The sequence below is a fragment of the Anopheles coluzzii genome, chromosome 3 (assembly GCF_943734685.1).
Source record: "Anopheles coluzzii chromosome 3, AcolN3, whole genome shotgun sequence".
Lineage (NCBI taxonomy): Eukaryota > Metazoa > Arthropoda > Insecta > Diptera > Culicidae > Anopheles > Anopheles coluzzii.
In genome coordinates this window covers 91,138,042-91,158,884 of record NC_064671.1, presented here as the reverse complement: position 1 = coordinate 91,158,884, position 20,843 = coordinate 91,138,042, and the positions used below count along the sequence as shown (strand labels likewise).

At 43.2% G+C, this 20,843-nt stretch overlaps 1 protein-coding gene across 5 annotated transcripts in view; it reads left to right on the top strand.

Annotated features, from left to right (window-relative positions):
- Nucleotides 1-20,843, top strand: part of LOC120959642 (calcium-transporting ATPase type 2C member 1) — a 54,769-nt gene that overhangs the window by 2,503 nt on the left and 31,423 nt on the right. The window contains exons 1-2 of one of the 5 annotated variants that reach the window (XM_040383206.2): nt 1,211-1,436; nt 1,915-2,109. The exons of 2 other annotated variants lie outside the window; for them this stretch is intronic. In XM_040383206.2, coding sequence (XP_040239140.1) covers nt 2,086-2,109 — 24 coding nt within the window. In that variant the 5' untranslated portion in view covers nt 1,211-1,436; nt 1,915-2,085. Of the gene's footprint in view, nt 1-1,210; nt 1,447-1,468; nt 1,798-1,914; nt 2,110-20,843 lie in introns of those variants that run through there. 2 more of the 5 variants (XM_040383208.2, XM_049609964.1) reach the window with 2 other exon arrangements.

The window sequence follows — 20,843 nt, the reverse complement described above, 5'->3', positions numbered from 1 at the left end:
TTTATTCTTTGTTATTTTGATTAATTTTTTATTTTTAAAATTTGCTCAATTGTTAGAAAACTAAATTAGTAAAATGTTCACTTATTTTGTGAATATGATCTTAATGTATCTTTTAGTCTCATAACTAAACCCATTTACACGGTCCTATGACAACTTTTTAGTGGAATTCAAATATCGTCTATTTCAGAAAATTTACAGTAAATGTCTTCTTTTTTTAATTAATGCATTAACCACATTGAAAACATTACTAAACTGACATCCGCTGCATCGTGGATACATTCCTTCGTGAAAGGAAAACTTGACCACTTGACCGCATGCATTGTTATTTATTGGCCCACTTGTGCCATACGATAGCTACTACTTCAGTGGTAAGCGTAAAGACACCTCGTACACCGACACATGCACACGACGGGGATATATTCCACCCAAGAAGGCACACGTCATCCTTTCGATCACGCGTTTTGCCTTGCTGTGTACTGCTGCTGCTGCTCCTGCTGTACACTAAACCGTGCCCCTGCGGTATGTATGTGTGTGTGTGTGTTTGTATATATTGCCTAAAAAAACATCAAAACATACACTACCGTTCCAGCGTTTTCCCAACAGCGCTGTCAAAGAGAGAGAGGGAGCGAGAAATGTCTCTCCCTGTGCTTCCACCGCTGTTTGCGCATAATCCTTTCCACTGTTTGTGGTTGGCGCACACTTCGAACAACGGCGAAAGCTTTGCCTCATCGTCGTCGTCGTCGTCGTCGTCGTCGTCGTGCTCCTCAAGGCTCTTCGAGAACAAAAGCTTCCTTTGAAGGGAATTTCCCCTTTTATCTGCCTGTTTGCTCTACCCGCTTTGTGTTACAATAATGTTTTGCGATACTCTGTATACGCATACGGTAGTGAGATGTGAGAGCGTGTATACCTTCGTGCTAGAAAAGGACAGCGAATGAATGCGGGAAAATCGACAACGGCTAACGTTTGGGAGGGGCAGCAGGAAAAGGATACGTTGCGGTGCTGTCGTCGAAGGACATTACCACCGTTTCCATGGAGCGACGAGAGAGCGACCGAGAGAGAGCAGGATAGTTACAGTTGAAGCACACAAACAAGCAAGCGGGAAAGAGAAACTGCTGAGAGAGCTTCGCGAAGAGAAAGAGCGAGCTTTTCCGACAGCAGGAGAACGAAAGCGTGGGTGGGGGGGGGGGGGACGAATCGGACGGATTCGTTGTCGATGGGTTTAACGGGAAAATGTGTATCGCACCAAGCTCACTAGTCTTCGCCATACCGTACTGCGAAGGTCGGTCAGTGGAAAATTGTTGTCACCCGCGCTCAGTTTTCCACCGCTTTTTTTCTTCTTCTTCCCTTCACGCTTTCTCGAGGAAGGCGGAGAAGGGGTGGAGAGAGTGAGGAAAGGCGGGAAAGCACAGCAAAAACACAGCAACTTTGTATTGTCGGTGCGTAGTAGTAAGTTTGGGGGAAGGCTTTCCCCTCTCTTTTTGCATCGTTTTGAAGCGGTGAGGAGGTAGTGGTGGTGGTGGAATTCGATTCGAACGGATTGCTCGGGGTTGGACGTGCCCACTGCACGCCGGAAACGGAAAGCGGAAGGTGACATAATTTTGTGTGCCCCGTTTCGAAAGGGATTTGCCGCTGTCTGTGGTGGTGGTGGTCCGTGGTGCATTCGGTGCAACAGTGTGCAACGATTTCGCTCGTTTTTGGTGTGCGAGAAAACTAGTCAAGCTCCTGTTCTTCTGCTCTTTGCATTGCGGTCAGCCTTTCGGAGTGGACGGAAAGAGCAGCAACATAGTGTGCATGAGTGTATGTGTGTGTGTGGTTTACCACGATCACGTGAATGTTTTTAGTGAGTCCGTTTATTCGAGGTTGAAGATATAGTTATTTATTTCTTTCGTATTTCGTGTCATTTCAAACATCTAGCGTGTTTATTGGAAAGCACTGTAATTTCCACTGCAACAGTTAATTTTCTTCGGTAAAGGATTGTGTTGAAAATTGTGTGAAACAGTAATATATTGCCAAAGCAAATACATCAGTGAAGTTAAACTATTGAGCTCTACTGAAAGGAAACCCATCGTACATCGCGCCTTCAACATGCCTGAAAAGGTGAAAGAAAAAGTAATGTATCGTTCGTTTTTCTCACCTATATTTTAAACTAGTACCGAGCCTTAAAACCCTTGGCAATGTTCCCTTCTTTATTTAAGGTTCTATCAGTTTTTGTATGTGTTGCGCTTGTTCGATGGTCCGGTCATCATCCTGCTCCGGCCGTCGTCCCGGCTAGTGCGAGTGGCTTTTTAGGTCAACTTTTAATTACTTCCGTGTGTCTAGTAGTATCCTGTCTCTCTCTCTCTCTCTCTCTCTCTCTCTCTCTCTCTCTCTCTCTCTCTCTCTCTTTGTCTCGCACCATAGCGTCCACAGCCGGTCATGTCAGGGGTTATGCTCTGTTCGTGACACTTTCCACCATGTCCACGTTCATTCTTTGTTTGCTCTTACCCTGCTAGTAGTTACGTTTGTGGTCGTCGTTTGGTCTGGGAAGATATTTTCTCGTTGCAACATTTTGCTCTATCTGAACCACTGTTTTGTACTATTCGGAGCATAAAGCTCACTTAAAATATGATAGAACAAAATAAAATATGAATGTGACGAACGTTAGTTTTACCTAAATGAGTTTTAACGTCACTATCATGCGACGACCTGGTAGTGTAGACGTCATAGGCGATGATTAATAACTCGCACGTATTGCGTTCAAATCTCGACTGGATCATTATTCATAATATAATCCTCAGTTAATTTCTACCCACAACAGTAGCGAAGAAAAAGAAAAACATGATGTTTTGTGTGTTTTACATTGTTCCTCAGACAGAATTGAATTTCAAGCGTGCTGTAAAAACTATAGGGGTTTAATTTGAGATATTTTAACGTACATGTAGCGACTTACAAAAACGTATGTAATTCCATCCACTGTGTGTGAGGGCCATTTTCATCCCATTTTTTCGACGCAAATAGTCCGACAGAGGAGAGGAGGGATCCTGTTGAATGCTTTCGATGAGCGCTTTTGGCGAAAAAAAATAGTGTTCTTCATATTCCTTTTCTGCTCGCATTGAATTCGTTCGTTTTTAGATGCTGAGCGTGAATCATTCAGCAAGGGAAAAAATGTAAAACTATTTTTATGTTCGTTTTTATGTGAACCAGTGAAGGGGTGCGTGTGCGAGAGTGCTCTTTTTGCTCATCATATTTTTAGTTATGTCTGTACCGCAAAAGTTTGTCCAACTGAACACTGAACTAACTTTTAACAAGCTGTCAATAGAGAGCGCATGTGCTTAGGTTGGTGGTAGCGTTGGTTAGGTTCTTGCCATTACTCGATAGATGTTGATGCACTTAGCAGTGCCAGGCACTCTTGCTCATAAGAAAAACATTATTCCATCAAATATGATGCTTACATGCAGGTGCTCTTTCCATCTTCTTGGGTGGCAATGCAACCATACAAAGAGCTAATTTCAATTAACACGCCTCACTGGTGCGACACAGTGCAAAAAGAATGGAATCAAAACTTGGAAAGCGCTATCTAGAAATCATTTTAATCGTCGGCAATTCATTGCTTCGCTTTTTGCTTTTTGCACTTTCCCCCACTGTTCGCCGTTTTCTTATCAATGTTCGCTACGCATGATTGATAGGCTCGGTGAGTGGTCTGTGCGGGTCAGACGATAGTTGCGCAGTAGGTACCAACGTTGGGAACGCGTGTGTCAAGTGTGGTTGTTGTTTAATGTTTGATCTGCCCGGTGGCAGGTCCGCGTGTCTCGGAATGCTACTGTTTGTTTTATGCTATTTGTTCAGTCTCGGCCATTTCCCATGACATGTACGGGAGACAACAAACCTACGGCAATTGAATTTAAAATCGTAGCGGAATGGGGCCTGGTGTTGTTCTATAAGTGATCTAAATTGGACGCCTTTAATCCAAATAGTTGAAATCGACAATTAAAGATGTAGAACAGTTTTAGGTAACTTTATCGCTAGAAGTATGTTGTATTTTTTTCATAAAAATGACTGTATTTCGAAGATAAAAATGTCACCATCTATATCACGACGAAGCCACTGGTGCGCCATGCGCCTGGTGAAGTATGAGCACAAAGGGCTTTGTTGTCTCGACGCGCTTTCGCTCTAGACTACGAAAAACGGCACCACGCTCGTACACGATGCAAGCGTTCTAACGCTTTTGCCGTTTGCGATTGCGGCCGTCGAACAAAACGACGAAAATAAGTGAAAGGAAATTGTTCCGGGTAAAGCTGTTTCTTGAATTTGTCACGTCAGCACAGGCAAATGCGATGCTATTTTAAGAGACTGCGTTCGATTGCTGATTAATGCAGAAATATTAATTTCCGGCTGCTTTTGGACAGTTTTATCACGAGCGTGACGTCCGTTTCGGGACGATTTATTGAAGTTTCTTCAAACAGCATTAGAATATGCTCATTGGTTAATATTTTGGTTCTTTTCTAGTTAGAACTAGATTTTATTGTATTTTTTTTTCATATTGAACCCTTAACGTACGTAGACAACTCGTCAGTGGCTCAATGGCTTGTTTATTTGCGCTGAACCCTTTCCATGCACCCTTTCAGTTTGTTGTGATGTAAGATCAGTCAAGATCATCTTGGGTAACGTTCGCTTTACAGTCATTATCAGCATTACCTTAATGGCTGTCTCCTGGTTGCAGCTGCAGTTGCATCGTTGCTATTGCCCCAGCGACGGTGGGTTCGAAGCGTGATTATCAGTTGAAAGGTTGACAAGCGATTTCAACGCAAAGAGCTTGAAGCCAAGTCCGATCGTTGTCACGTTGTTGGGGGGAAAAACAACCTTCTTTTAAGTAAGTATACAGACGGAAAGATTTGCTTTCCTTCACTCCTGTCCAACCTGTGTTGCATTTAAATTGGAAAAATGGCGAAAATTATCAATCAACCCAAAACCGAAAGCTTTGGCAAACACTTTTTAACGCACTTTGCATTTTCCAAAAAGCATTTCGCATTCGAGAAATTTAATGGTGAAAAGAAACGCCCGCCAAAAAGTTCATTCACTTCGCAAAAATGGTTTACTGCTGTGATATGCCGAACGTACGATTCATTAAGTCAACGATTCGCCATGCTTCGCTGCACCACTGGCCAGGCCCATTGGGGACGTCATTTGATTTAAAATTTTACCATTGATAACTGCCTGTGACTGTGTGTTGTTGCTAGTGCTGCCTAAGTTTTGTCTCGGGTGCGTGACTGGATTGAATTAAATTGAATTAGAGCTAGCGCTCGCTCGTTTACGGTTGCTGTTTTACTACTACGGTTGGAGCTGTTAAAATCCAATAAGAAAAACGAAAAAAAACAATAAAAAAGGAGAAAAATTGGCGTGCCACGTATTCATTTGCAATCGGAATTTGTGATTCGTTTGTTGAATTGGTTACGAGACACTGGTGGAACAGATTCATGTAGACCAGACCAGTTGACAAGTTGTTAGTTGAATGGACCGTCAATGTGTGTGTGTGTGTGTCAGGCTAGGGACAGAAAAAATGACAAATTGATTAATCCCGGTAGAGAAATGTCAGGTTTATGATAAGACATGCAGCGGTAAACTTACAAAGCAAACAACAAGCCGAGCTCTGTTGAGAGTATACCGGCATTGACCAAATCTTTATCATTCCAATTAAAACTGTTTACTTCAAGCTCACGGTACATTAATTACAAATGTAACGATTTTATGCCAAAAAACCCCTGGAATATTCGATTCGTTCTTCTTTATGTGCTCTAGAAAATCTCATTTGATTGCTTTTCGAAATCCTTGTATTGAAGTTCTTTTGCTCTCCAATTCCCACTCGCATTCAATCAACAATTTGTTTGCAGAGCTCTGTGACATGTGACGATGTGGTTGTGTGTTTCTATATGGTTTCAATGTATCACTTTTTCTTCTTGTCCCCTTCCATCAGCGAGTTGTCAAGTATCGATCGTATTCTCGTCATACATTGTTTTGTAGCGCACTCTTCATTACTTAAACATGATGAAACATCGAACTTTTCCATACTGCTTTTACCGTTCGCATGTGTGTACATCGCCGGCTGTCTGTCTGTCTGCAGGGAAAGCAGGATGCATTCAAAAAAAAAAGAGAAAAAAAATAAATGGAAAGAAAGCGATACACCGTAAAAATCGATGCACTACTATTAATCGTCCTTGCCGCGTGCGCTTGGTTCTACCTTTCGTGGTGGGTGAGTGTTTATGTGAGGAACGAACGCAAAGCTGCTTGCACTACGTGGTTTGTTGCATTGCTATGTGGCCAGGTTTCGTTTCGCTACCATGGATACGATAAGGTACAGACAGAGCCACCGACTATTAGAGCTACGCGATAGTTACCGCACGGGCGTTTTTTGTACATTTTGTATTCCGAGGACATTAAAACTGATCAAGACAGGAGAAAAGTTCCATTTTTTTTCTATGTTTCATACAGTTTCACATAGCTCTACCATATTTTTTTTGTTGCACTCTCTCTCTCTCTCACGACCATCAAGCAGCATAGCCTGCCTAGACTATCGTGTCAGCAACCACTGCTGCTGACCACGTCACATGCAGCGCATATCAATGATTTTAGTTGCTTTACTGCACTGTTTTTGCTGGCAGTTCTTTTCCAGTTTCCATTTTTAACTGTAGGCAAGAATATCGGTTCCGTATGATGCTCGTTTTTCTCCACCTCAAATTTAAGTCTTTTATCTTTCCATCCTTTTACTTTCGCTACCTTTTTCGCGTATGGTATGGGGGGGGGGGGGGGGGGGGAATATGTAATGTGCATGAATTTCCATCCATTATCATTCTTTGGCTGCAAAAAAAAAGAAAACATAACACCATTAGTGTGAGGCCGTCTTTAAAGTGTTTCTTCTGATGTATGGTAATGTTTTACATTACCTTTTAAAGAAAAAAAAACATTGATTTGTTTTGCATTTTTCATGGTACACGTTAGTCCCTTTTATACTAAATTTTCTCATTTTCCACATGTCAATCAAGCCTAGATAATTTCGTTGCAAAAATTCATAAGACCAAAACCTTTATATCATCCCCCTCCCGTCTCGATGGATCCAGCTCTTTACCCCTTTTTTGTTCGCAACAGCTGTCTGGCTTAGTTGCACTTCAGTGGTTTACCGGTTCCGGTTTCGGGCTGTTGTCCCGCAGCCTGCCGAAAACGGGATTAACTCCGGAAGCGCTTCATCTTTTACCTTTTATTCATCGATCGTGGCGTTCCGTGTGTAAAGGCCAGTCATCTGTGCCGTTTCGTGTGTCTCGTCGCTATCTATGAACACAGAAAGTAACTAAAAAAGAAATACCACCGGAAGTTGGCTAAGCGTAAAAGGATACTCTGTTGTGACAGTGGAGAAAGTTTCATTTCGTGGGATGAACCCATTTTTCACAGCCCATTAGAGCGACCTCCGCAATGTGTTTTGACGGTGGGTAGCTGGTACGTGACCGGACGTTAAAGTTCTGTCTGTCTAACATCCGTTTTTCTTTTAAATAATGCTCAAAATGTTTCCCTAATAACTGAGCTATAAGAATTATGTACATCTTTTACCGAATAAAGGGGTAACAATCATCATAGGAATTCTGATTGAACAAAACAACAAGCATTGAAACACACAGTAAAGAAATTAAATGCTAATAAATACCCCATTTTACCCCATTTTCTTTATTTGGGCGAAATGTGGTCTCCTTCGAAAAAACATTCCCCCGCGATCCTTCTTAACCGAGGACTCTTTGGACATTTTGTATTTGCCAGTTTCATAGTGACAAATCTTTGGGTGAAAAGTTTTGTGCCCATCTCCTCCTCGACCATTTCCTCACTCAAATTTTACCTCTTTTCATCATGCTGTAGAACCATTTCCCTGCAGAAAGGGTCGGATTTTGTGGTCGAAGAAAACCGCCCGACTTTGAAGTTTTTCCCCCGGGGAAGGATGAAAGCTTTGTGGAAAGGGGGTATGTACTCTTTCTCCGTATCGTATCCCTTCCAACGCGGGTGTGCTGCGGTCATAACCTCCTACCCCTCTAGGGTGAATAAACTGTCTCGCTTTTGAAGACATTCGGCCGAAGCAAGAAAATCTATTAGCAGAATAAAAAGAAGGATGCAACTGACAGAACGCTCCCGACCTTCTGTGGGAAAAATCGTGAAAAATGCTCCTCACATTGTATAGACCACATCCCCCCGGTTGTGTGTACTCGCCGTCTGGGGGTTGCTTAATGAACCTGCCGTATTTGTGCTCTATGGGCTGGGTGGAAATGTTTCCGATTCAGATTTCCGGCCATTCGGGCTTTCTTCCTGTAAGACATACACGCACGCACACATACACGGTCGGTTTGGATAAAACACAGCCGAAAAGCGAGAGTTAATCCGCTCACTTTTGCCGCTGTGGTAAGAGATACATATTGTGGGTTGTGTATCAAGCTTGCTGACAGGATTCACCCTTTTCTAGGTCTTAATGCGCTCGGTGCTACCGGCACATGGAAGGGAACATATTACCGGTTTCATTGTTGCATAATTTGTTGAGCGATAGGTTTTTGCCTGTTTGCCCTTCGCTCTCCCCCCCCCCATTGCTGATGAGGGTTTAAACAGTTTTTCCCGTCATGTTTTTGCGGGTTTGTCCTTTTTTGTTGTTGCGGGGGGATAGCAAATCGTTCGTCCATTATTTGTAGCTTTCGGTACGGCATCGTACAGCACGAGTTCCAGCATGATATTGCTGCGCTGCCGGGGCTATCAAAAGTTCATTAACATTTTCCACACATCCGATGCAATTTTCAAGCCACTTCGTCCCACTTGAATTCGAACAACGAAACCAGAGACCGCGAGCCCAGTGTTTGTGTGAGGTAAAAAATAAACAAAAACCCACCGAAAAAGACCGCTTCAAATGAGCACAATTTGATCGTTTTTTTGCAGGTTTAATTTTTCATTTATATCAAAGAGCAAAATGTTGGGAAAAATCCAAAAATTGCATGTGCGATCTCGTTCTCGTTCATTGTAGAAATAATTTTCCTATTTTGTGTGTGTGTTCTGTTTCCCTTTTAAAATTCGTATTAGCGGTTTCAGTGCTTTCATTGGAATTGTGGGTTGAAAATAAAAGAGGTAAACATAACACACAAAAAAATGGTGGAAAGGTCCTATTTTCTGGATCCGGGTTTCCGGTTGATCTCAAAGGTTTTTCCTTTTTTTTTTTTGAAACTCTTGCTTAAGCCTACGGTATAGTGAAATCCTGCCACAACCACAACCAGTTATTTTCCGGCTCGGAACGGGGGATAGGGGGGTGAGGGCAGGAACGGGAAAAGCGATAGTATAAAATTTTTATTACGACATTTTAATTTCTCGCTCCCGTTTGCCTTGGGGCCAATTTCCCCCCCAGCTAGAGTTAGGTGCAGAGGTGATTCAACGGGAACGAACGAAACGATTTTCCCAAGCTGCTGACGTAGAAGCTTGACTCACATCGAGGAGTATCCTCTCGCTTGAATTCTGTTCTTTGTTTGTGGAAATGGTGATGAAATCTGTGGGTTGCAGTTTTTGCTCAGACCGGGTTGAATTTTAGTAGCGTTTCGTTTTAGAGTAAGAGGGAGGAAGCAATGATTTGCAGACATCCTTAAATCCTTTTGTGAAATTTAATTCCTTCGAAATATGGCAATCTTTCGGTCTCTCGGTTGCACTTGATTACTCACTGTTTGGGAGCATTACCATTTCAATCATGTGAAGTCTAAATGTATATTGTGACTGTATTTTGAACATCCTTTATAACTTTCATTTATAATATTTCCCAATACATACACTCCCCACGAGGTTCGTACACAAAGCTAAAGACCTGTTCCACCTTTCGCCAATCGAAATATCATTCACGCGCTGTTGAAAATTGTTGCTTGCCCATCTTCATCGCTGTCGCTGGGTCGCCTATTATATACCTACACGTCCAACCGAATGACGCTGCAAACCTGCTGACATGCGATGACAGTGTACTTATTCCGTTTCATTGGAAATACCCTCAATATCCCCCAAAAAAAAGCAAACTAGAGAAGCATCCCTGCAAGAACATCATGACCACCAAGCAGCTGCTGAAGTGAGTGTGGAGTGAAACACACTACTTGTCACGATAGAGCCTCCAGACCGCTCCCGAACGTTACACTGACTTGTCAAATAAGTTTTTGAAGAGCGTGCGCCCTCTAGCGGAAAATTTCGCCTTAATAGCTACCGGTATCTCTTACCCCATACAGTGAAGCACACTGGAATAAAAATAGATTCTGCTGCTGTCAGGATCTGCAATGGCAAACCTAGCCGGACCTAAAGTGTCAGCATGTGGCGTGCTTCTTGTGGAAAGCTCGGCGCTCGTACAAAAAGAAACAGTTCAAGAATACACCAACAAATAGAACACAAAAACTGAAGGTATGCACACTTTGTAGCGCATCGAATCAAGTTCCTTTCTCAACACTGTCAAATATTAGCATTGCATGATGGCAGGATGATTGCATAAAATCCCCCAAAAATGTCACAAATATATGTCGCCCCGGATCGAAAATGTGTCGTCCGCCTGTCGGCCTGGTATTTGGCAGTAGGTGGGTAGGGAGAGTAGGGATTGGTTTAAGTACTATGCTGTCCTCAAAAAATGTGCTCCAAAAATGTGCGCTATATGGGGTGTCTCGAAGATTGCTAAAACGAGAATGTCTTTCTAACCTTGAGTTCCGCAGAAATTCTTGGGTGGAATGAGACCTGTCCCCAGTATCAGTGTATTTCCTTGCTCTCTTTTCCTCCCCACAATGCGAGCATTGTTTGTGGAAGCGAAAATGGATTTTCGAGGGTATTATTAGAATGTTATCAAAATCAAGTAGCATGAGGAGTTTGTGGTGCCCGAAATAAAGGCAGCTCTCGCGGGAAATTGAGTAAGCTATACTGTGCCAAACAAAAACGCAAAAAACAGTGCTGGGAAATGAGTGTAACATTAACGTGTCCACCCCTGCGGGGGTAATGGGGGAGGACTTTGCGCCTCCTTTCTAACCCGGATGCGTATAATGTCTGTTGACATTGTGTGTTTGAAGCGGAGATGAGTTTTCGCGATGTAATGGTCGATGTAACGGGGCCTGGCGCCACCCTCCGCCGGCAAAGGAGGGCCATTCCCACTGACGGTGGCGATTGGATGTAAATTTCTATTAAGCTGATTGCTTTCCAGCGCGCTACCGGTACCACACCGCGCATGTTATAACGTTCTCGCGGTGGCTAATAATCTCCATCGGTTGTTTTTCGCTGCTAAAAGCGACTCGGTCGGTCGGTCGGTTGGTGGGTCGGCAGCACAACAATATAGTGCTGATTGACCTACGGAAGGGTTTTGTTTTCATTCCATTTTCATTTACGTGCTTCTCCGACCTTCCGATTCGATTCGAGGGAGAAGGAGGAGGGTGGCTTATGTTTTGCGTGGATTTTCTAATCGATTTTCCAGATCATTTGTGTGCGCACGTTTGCCGCGCGGTGTACTTTTGAACGTTACGTGCCCGCGTTGCGTTTTGATGTGCACCGAAAAGCACCGTGACCGAGCCTGACATTGAAAGTAAGTTTTCATTTTCATTACATTGTTTTGCGTGAGCAGGATTGTTGATGCAAAGGTAGATTGGAGTTTGTTAATGATGTTTGTACATACAACCGCAAAAGAAGAATGTTAAGCTGGGAAGTGATGATATTGATGCTAATAATTAGTATTACTTATAAAACACGTTTCAATATCATATGTAGTAACATGTCCTTTAACATTCAACCCACATACAATCGCACAGCTATTACTGCTGCAACCCTTTTCGCAACCTGGAAACGATGGTAACTAATAGGATCAGAAATTATCAGTTGCTTGCCATTTGTGCAACAAGCCGGAACACAATCGCCACACTTATCGTTAAGCCGGCTTTTCTAGCCCACTTGCCGGTTGGTGGTGGTCGGTTTTTTTTGGTAAGGGTTTTCCATTTCCATCGTCCCATTCCCATTTCCAGGCGTCTGTCCTTGCGAGTGTGCGCATTATCTGATGCAAAACACTCACTCGTTGATCACGAAATGCGTTCAATTAGGGACACGGGAGAAGTAAACTGTGCGGTCCCACCAAAGGACACATACATGAACATTCATCTGTGCAAGCAGCAGGGTTTAACTCTTTCCGCTCCTGTTGATTTTCCCAATGGGCGTACAATGGGCGAAAGATGCTTTGCAAATAATGTCTGGTTGGAGTGGAGTGTTGAGTTTTTCTATGATCTGTCTGGCAAGATACAGTGCAGGACCATTTGTTGGTAGCATCAAATGATGTTGAATTTCTTTTATGATTGAGACCTTTACATGTCAAACTTGGTCTGTAGTATCTATCCTTATCCAGCTACGGTATACATAGAAAATTCATTCTAACGGAATGTTCACAAAATATGTCAATCACTGTATGATTATCGAGGGGCGGTAAATTCACGGAAAAGCTTCTAACGCCTTTTTTGTGTTCCTTTGTGCCGAGTGTCCCTTTTCCAGCTTTCGCTCCCCAACCCAGCGATAAGTACATTGCATCACAAAGGGGGGGGGGGGGGCGGTGGGTTCTACACGTGTCGACATGGTTTCTGGTCGTTTAGTACCTCATCACAATCTCATTTTGGCCGTGGTTCACGCATGTTATGGTTGTCCTTTTTCGGCAGTTCGAGGATTAGTCACGGTCGTCCCCGGCAGGACCTTTTTCGTACATCGCAAACAATGATGAAGAGAGAGAGAGAGAGAGAGAGAGAGGGCGGCCTAGAAACCGATAGAAGACCGATTGCCTCGAGTGGTGGTAATTGATTGAGCGCGTTGCCGACCGGTTGAACACTTCATCGCTTGGTCGAGAGGAGGGTCGCTCTCGTCAAGAATAAATGATGGCAATTGGTAATTGGCTTGCAAAACTCAACCTCTGCACATTGACCTTTTTGAAAGAGAGATGTTGTGTGATTTTGGGATGATTGTTCCTCGGGTTATTCTTTGTTTACTTCATGGTATGTCTCTATGTTCCTCCGCACACATTGCTGGTTGTTCATCCTTAGATGATTTTGAGCAAATGTACCTCAAAAGTTATTTAATTCATTTTGCGCCACACTCAGCAAACATCGAGTTTTCCTGTTTTCTCAGCTAATCAATGGCATTTCACTTCCTTCTCAAAACAGGCTAAAGTCAATCGTAAAGTAAACATTAAGACTTACTCAAAAGTTACAACTTTTATCTCCCTGATGGGTTCAAAAGAAAAATCCTATGCCATCAATGCCGGTTTCGCTTCTCGTTTTTCCTATCCTTATCAGTACATCCATCACCACAAGGAAGGCAGGGATGGAAAATGTGGTGGAAAGCCAATGCTTCGTTACGATACTGCCTTTGATGGTAAACCGCAGACTTTTTAATTAAATTTGTCTGTCATATCGCTCCGACGACCGTTGCCGCATTATCTTGACATTTGCCTCTGCCAGTAATGGGGGTCGATTTTTCTTTGCAAAAATGGGCGCTGGCTATGTTGCCCCGCCGCACCATGTTGTTTCACGATTTTTCTCATTTTTCGGCAGTAGTCACTCAGCCAGAGCACACAACAGCGCTACTTATCAAGGCTACTATCGATAAAGGCAGTAAATGGAAAGGAGCTTTTATATATATCTTTTAATTTGAAGCGTTTGGTTTGCCGTGTTTAAAGTTGTCCTTCGTCCGCGCGAGCGCCCTAATTGTTCTAATTGGCATTTCGCGGAAGAAAATTGCCACTTTTTGGTTGGAGATGTGACAGCCGATAATTGTCGTATCGATTTCTCCGCATTCGGTTCGGCGCTGCGCGCTCGTGCTGGCATCATCCCGGAGGAGTTTGAGAGCTTTAATAGCTTTTAATAGCTTAAAGTTCTGATGAAGTGTTGGAAGCGTCCATCGTGCGTCTGTCCTAATCAAAATTGATGAAGCGTTTCGTTGATTGATTTATTAGTTTTAGGCTGTGTTTGATTTCGAGGTAGAAAGTCATTTTCTTGTGATCCTCTAAAATCAAACCAGTGCCTTAATTGTTCACAACCAACAAGTCAATTAAATTTAAATTGAATTATCATAGGATTATGTTTTCCAAACATGAAATTAATTGTCTTGAAGTAATGTGTTCGTTCTGATGGTAATGATATTCTATGTTCAAAACATTCATTCTTGTTTTGCTCTTTCGAAGCATCTGAGATCGTTTAGCCAATTTCAAGTTAATAACTGTACACCCTTTAATATGTAGTTTGTTTGCTTATAAAAGTTAACTTTTAAGCACAATAGAGCGTGAAAAATATTAAAATAAATGAAAGCCTGGAACAAAATTCGACTGCCAGTCTACACTTCCCCAAACGTAGTAAAGTGGGATTTATCATCGTAACATTAGCATATACCGTCAAACCGTCCGGATTGTCGCTAGAGTAGGCCTTTCCTCGAAACGCTATAATGGCGCCCGCGCACTCCCGCCAACAGTAGGCAGCGGCAGCAGCAGCAGCAGGGGCAAGATAATTTACCCACGATAAGCGTATTATTTGCGTATAACAAAGTGGATTTTCTAGCGCACGAACGTGAAAAGTTTGACTCGATGTATGGCGCAGAAAAGAAGCGGTCCCCGAGGCAGTGGAGCGGTGCGGTATGATTTTCCGGCCATAGCGATAAGCGTGTCCATTCGCTTCCGTGTCCCACATTTTCCATTTCACGAAAGCGCTAGTTGAATGGGTTTCCCCGGAACGGAATTGGGGGATCGGTTTTCTTGATTTGCTTGATGTTCACTTTGCCGATGGGGGTTGGATTTGTGTTGGGTGTGCAAATAAGTTACAGTTGCTTTAATATTAAATTTAAAAAAATGGCTCATTATGCTGTAAAATTCGCCAAGAAATGGTATGTACACATACATTTCACATTTAATTTTTGTTTAATATTATATAATTCTAATTTATTTAACAGACACAACTTTTCTACTAACCTTATTCTAACCATATCTCCCTTTCAAATGCTGTCAACTGTTAAAGTTGCTTCCCTAGAAAATCCAGGTGTAAGTGGGAAGCAAGAAGCTGTTGATCCTCTTGTAAGACAGTTCTTCAGCTCAGCATGTCTCCCACCTTCTTGCTGTCCACACCGTAGCGCATAGCCTGTTCGTTATTGATCAACTAAATTTCAATTAGCTGTCTGCTGCGCTTTTAAATTACATCAACTCATTGACATGTCCCATTCCCCAACCACCCAGCAACCAATCCCATTGTTTAAGGCTTTATATGGTGTAAATCAACCGTTAACGGTTACGTTTTTCGACGGATGGAAATCTCGCCAAGAAGGTAACTTCTCTCGCGCCGTCCGATTTCTTCCCCCTTTTCCCATCAGGGTGAATGGCGATAAATCGTCCAATTAATGAAAAACCAACTGCAGGAAAATTTATCGCCCAAAAGAGGATTGCTGCTTGTCCCTTTTGGCCTTTTAGCCTTTCGGGGTGGCAGGCTCGCTCACTCGTGGCGCAAAAAATGTGTGTAGTACCGTACCGGGCGGTGGGCAGTGATGGAGAAGTTGGGAATGAACACTTTTGTCCGCATTGGAAAATGCTTACAATCGTTTGATTTACGACCGACGTGGCGTGGAATCTGTTTCAGGTAAAGTTTTTCTTGAAGTGTGAAAGGTTTTTTGGGTTGGCGTTCTTTTTCGACGGTTAACTTTCAAATTGTGTTAGATCTTTGAGAAGGGAAAAAGGTGAAACATTAGCATCTAGTAAGTAAGTTCCATTCGAGAAAAGGTGCAGATGTTTTAGGATTATTTTTCTTTTTGCTCCTACAGTTCCATTTTGCCAATCCAATTCCCAAACTGGATTTGAAGGATGAAAAATTTAGCTTTTTTGTTCGGAATGGGAAAATCAATTTCCTGATCCCTTCGTCTCCACGCCATGTATATGGCCATTTTCGACACCCACCAACAGCGTGTCCCCGTGACCAACGTGTGCATGTGTATTGTGTTCCATTTTCCATCTCATTCGCAATCTACACAACGTTCCGGGGAAAGTGTAATGGAACGTGTTGCTGCTTCGATTGACCAACCCGGCGTCCCTTTTCCCATTCGTTCGCTGAAATGATGGATTAAGAGTACAACAAAAGGTAGCGTGCAAAGGGAAAGAAAAGGGAAAAGCTACCGAGAGGTTTCTGGAAAGCCACACGAAAGCTTTACATGCTTGGAAAATAATCTCAAGAAAAACGGTTTGCTTTGTGGGGTACGAAACGTATACGACAGCAGCGTACGAAATAAGTTCCACATTACTTGTTCTTTTTCCGCAAATTTCGCGAACTCGTTGAAGCTTTAAAGAGGTTGCCCAAAGAAATCTTTATTTTTGCCACTTATTTCAACAAAGAATTACATGCTTTTCGCCAGCGTGTACCTCCTCGATGGTAGATTTCCGCTTTCCCATTCGTTCGTATTGTTTTTGCTCTCATTTTCCGTTTTTGAAGCCATTTCCTGATGCATGTCATGGTACGTGATTTATGTGCAATCGTAATCGAAATTGCCCTCACCCGATGTCATTTCTGTGTGTGTGTGTCGTGCTCGTGAGCATGATGAATTGTGCCACTGATTGTGAAGTTACACATCACTCACGTTTGGTGACTCTGGACGCTAGAATTGGAGGAAGCTTGATGACCGGAACCCGGAGGGGAAAAAGCTTATTCCTACACGACGATGCCAGATTGCGGAAGAAACGATCATCTTTTTGGGTTCCTTTTTCCCCTGGCAACAGGAGAATTTAGCAACAGGCAATAATGGAAGGACGTCTGTAAGTGTTCTACCGGGTAATTGACGTGGTAATTGAGATAATTGAGCGTTTTGCCCCGTTTCCGGGTATTTGTGCGCACTTTTGTGTCGTGAATGGTGGGGTTTAATTCGAATTTGATTTTTCTTCAGCAATGCATAGAAAAAGGGAATAGTGTAGACTGGAAAGACGTTACTGTGCCTATCTATCAGTTCTGATTCTGCTTCTCAACTTCAATCGAATGTGAATGATGTCTTTGCTTATCATGACTGTTTATTTTGACATTTGTCATCAACGTTTGCTACACACGTTAGTGCTACATCTGTTCCTGTCAGATGTCAACATTTCTCATGCTCAACTTGTAGTTTAATATAATTATTCCTCTTCATCATAAGGGATCAATTAGGACGACAAAGTTCGTTCCAACTAAGCTGCAATTATTAACTCTGCCGCATCAGAGAACTGCATGTCAAGTAGAAAGGCCCTGTTGACTGGCACTCTATCTCGTGAATGCACCGAAGCCTGCTGTAAAGTCCAAAAAGTCACACAAACTTCTGGCAGCGAATGTCAAACAACAAACACCCGTGCGCGCCCTGTAGCTCTGTAGTTCGTGATGCATCGTGACGCTACAGTGCTGCTTTTGTGGAAATTGAATTTTCATTCCCCCACAACCACACGTTTTACAAACTAGGCTCGGCAAACACATACCGCCACACCGACAGTGCGACAGCTTTTCACGCTAGAGATCATCCGTTTGGGCATCATCCTTCCCAATGCCATTCCATCCGTTTGGCGAGTTTTTCGGGAAGGGGTTTGGGGCAAATGCTTTAAAAGTTGTGCCTGAGTTAACGAAGATAAGAGTCGCTTGCTTGCGGTGCTTTTGTAAATAAATGGGGTGGTGGGAGGTTTTGCGCTGCCGTTGTTAGCATTAGCCCGCTCGAAAATGGCACGTTTTGGCAGTGGGGTGGCCGGCCCAGAGCGCGCGTATTATTACTGCGAATCCAGCAGGCGAGCTTGATGAGGCTTGCGAGATGCATTAGAGCGCAAGAGCATCTGGGCATTAAGAGTGGGTGCGGCAGGCTGCTGTTATCGCTTGACGTTGCGGGCTAGAGCTAGAGTTCACAATTAAACCCACTGGAAATCCTGTTACAATGTGCTGGAAACATGAACTTCTACTGCAGGTGTAGTGTTACAAAATGCCTGCAGCGTCTGCAAATGCCCAGCAAATTTCCAAAGCTTAGTAGTCTTATTGGATCGCTCTGTGATGGATCGAATTGTTCCACGTTCAGGCAAATGCTAGCCCCACATAGTCCGCCCTTCGTACTCTATTGCATAATGGATTGTTTTAAAATCAATTATGTGTCCGTAAAGTTCCGGCGCATCTCTGCCGGTGCTTTTTCATTGCTTATCAGCTTACTGCTAGCAATTCGATACAGCGACATGGTCGTACATCTCCCGGTTTGTTTGTGCTCTCTGTACAATCCAGCTAAAACCTTCATTCCTCCCGTATGTTGGTTGCGTTGTTTAAAGTGAGCAAAGTGTGCGTCAAGTTGCATTAGAGCCTGTCCCACTTGCAGCTGGAAAAGACGTACACCACCAGGCCACAGGAATGGTACTCCCAAGTGTTCGAGTTTGTTGGTGGTGCTATATTTACCGTACGTACGCCGTCCTGCAGCAGCAGCAGCAAGAGAAGGCACACTTTCTCCCAACTCCCTCGCCACCGTTTGAAAATTGGCCGGAAAATCTCATGTGAAAGATTTATTGCTCACACCGGCAGTAAAGCCGACCGCTCCACCGTCCCCAAATACCTTTAATGCACTGGGGGGGACTCTGTTCGCTAAGTATTCCCGAAGCAACCACAGCTGCAGCATGCGGGTACAAACAATAGAATCCTTTCGGATCGAATTTACGTTCACTCGCTGTGTGTCTGTGGAGAAAATAGCATCCAATGTACGTCACCGTGGCTGCAACAACCGGTTAACTCCAGAGCGTTAGAAGTTTCGTATTTGAAGGCAAGTCCTGCTTCTGGCTCGTTATAGATCCACACCAGAAAGCGAGAGACCCGGCAATAACAATACAACAGGAAGTTACAAGTGCTCGAAGACGCTTCCCGAGAAGAACCACACTGCACGCACTTCCCCGGCCTTGCAAACAATAACGAAGTCTCTTGTGGGACCGACTACTTCCATGGAATATGGTGTACGTACGGTACGATGCTTTCGACGACGTTTCTTTGGCATCGGTGCCAGAAACTTACTCCTTGGAGCTTGCTGCAAGTAAGAAACAACCGTGGGAAAACAGCCTTCCACTTAGTGTGGTGTGCGAGTCTTTCGATAGGCTCCGGAATAGGCGACATTTCGTGAAGGCAGCAGCAGCAGCAGCAATGACATGGTTTCCCTTTTTCCCCAGGCTGTTGTTGGTTGCTGGTGGTTTTTTACCGTGTCTTCGTTGTCTGTTGTGGATAAAATTTTACCAAAGCAATTTACCAACCTCAACAAGGCTGATGATGGCGGTGGTTGCATGCTGCTAAAGAACTCCGATCGAAAATCACATTATCACTGTGAAAGGCGCCCCGTTCTAATGTATTGCATTAAATTGTTTTGTGGGTAATAATTTACCAGCATCTTTATTGCTCGAAGCAAGACGTTAGTGTTGTCTTGATGCATGAAAGAAAGTGGCGTAGTTGCAGTGCATTTTTCGTTCTACCAGAAGGACTTATAGATAATAGTATCTATAGTAAGGTTCATGCGAATGAAATAGATCATTTTTGAGCCCAATGATTTAAAGATGGCATCATAGCTTTTACACTTTTCCAATGCTTACACAACACGCTTTTCAACTTCAATAGTTGATGTTTAATAGATTTTTCCATAGTGGCTCCCTCTATAAGAATCAAACTATGGCTCAACTATAGGTTTTAGATACTTGCGTGCATAAGTTTCCTTTAAGTTTTCTCTGTAAATTTCCAATACATTCCGAAGGATCAGCGCCATGCACAATAGAAATTTATGAGGTTATATTTTATTAACTTAATGTCGATTTTCAGTTTGGCTATTGCAATTGTTCCGTTGTCCATTAGACACTACCAATCAAATCATTACAACAAATGCCAAACATCTCCACTACTTGCGCTCTGATGGGTTGTTATCAGTAAAAATTAAACTCTTTTTTATCGCCACATCACATCACAGCTCACCCTGAAATTTGTTAATTGGAATTGCCTTGTAATGCCATTGAATTCCACACGATTACCTTTGTTGTTCCAGGGTTGTCCCATCGGTAATGAACTTCAACGACTGTTGACGCTTCAACAGAAGTAAAAGAGAAGAAAACATGTCTCTACCATTAAATGGCGAATATCACAATAATAATAACGAGTTTGTTTGGCTCAATCGGACTAAAACGAAAGACAAAAAATCACTTCCAAAGCTCGCGTATAGTGATTGATGTTAGTGGTACTTTATCGTGCTCGATGCTTTTTGTGCTGCCTAATTTCATGCTATTTGGCTGCTCATCAATTAGTATTTGATTTGTGTCTCTTTTTTCCAAATCCATCCATTAAAAAGCTGTCTATAAAGCACGCCAAAAAAAGCTGGCCGATAGCAAGTTAAAGTAAAAAAAAGCAACTATCATCATCGATATCGCACCACATGCTTTTCCTGATGGGAGCCAAAGACCACATGCTCCAAAGTGTTGGAGCGCCTTTTTTTTATTATGATTGTCACCCGTCCCCGTCGTCGTCATCGTGTCTTGGCGATCGTTTGCGTTCGTTAGCGCGATTTGAATAACGTTAACGAGAGCTTTTTCTGGACACAGGGGCACGCACCCCAACTTTGCCCACCTTGTCACGAGCTTAGCAGCTTACCACACATATTGTGACTGGCCTGGGCTGGGGGACGTTTGTTTATAGATTTGGCTTGAAAATGGCTCCCCGGGCTAATGTGTTGGAGCTCTTTTTCATTCGTTTGGTCGTCGGGCAAGTCGTCAAGGGGGAGGACCAAGGGCGATGGAGGGATCTCCATTGTATGAACAGCTGTTTTGCCGTGGAGAGGGAGAGACGGCGGACCACGAA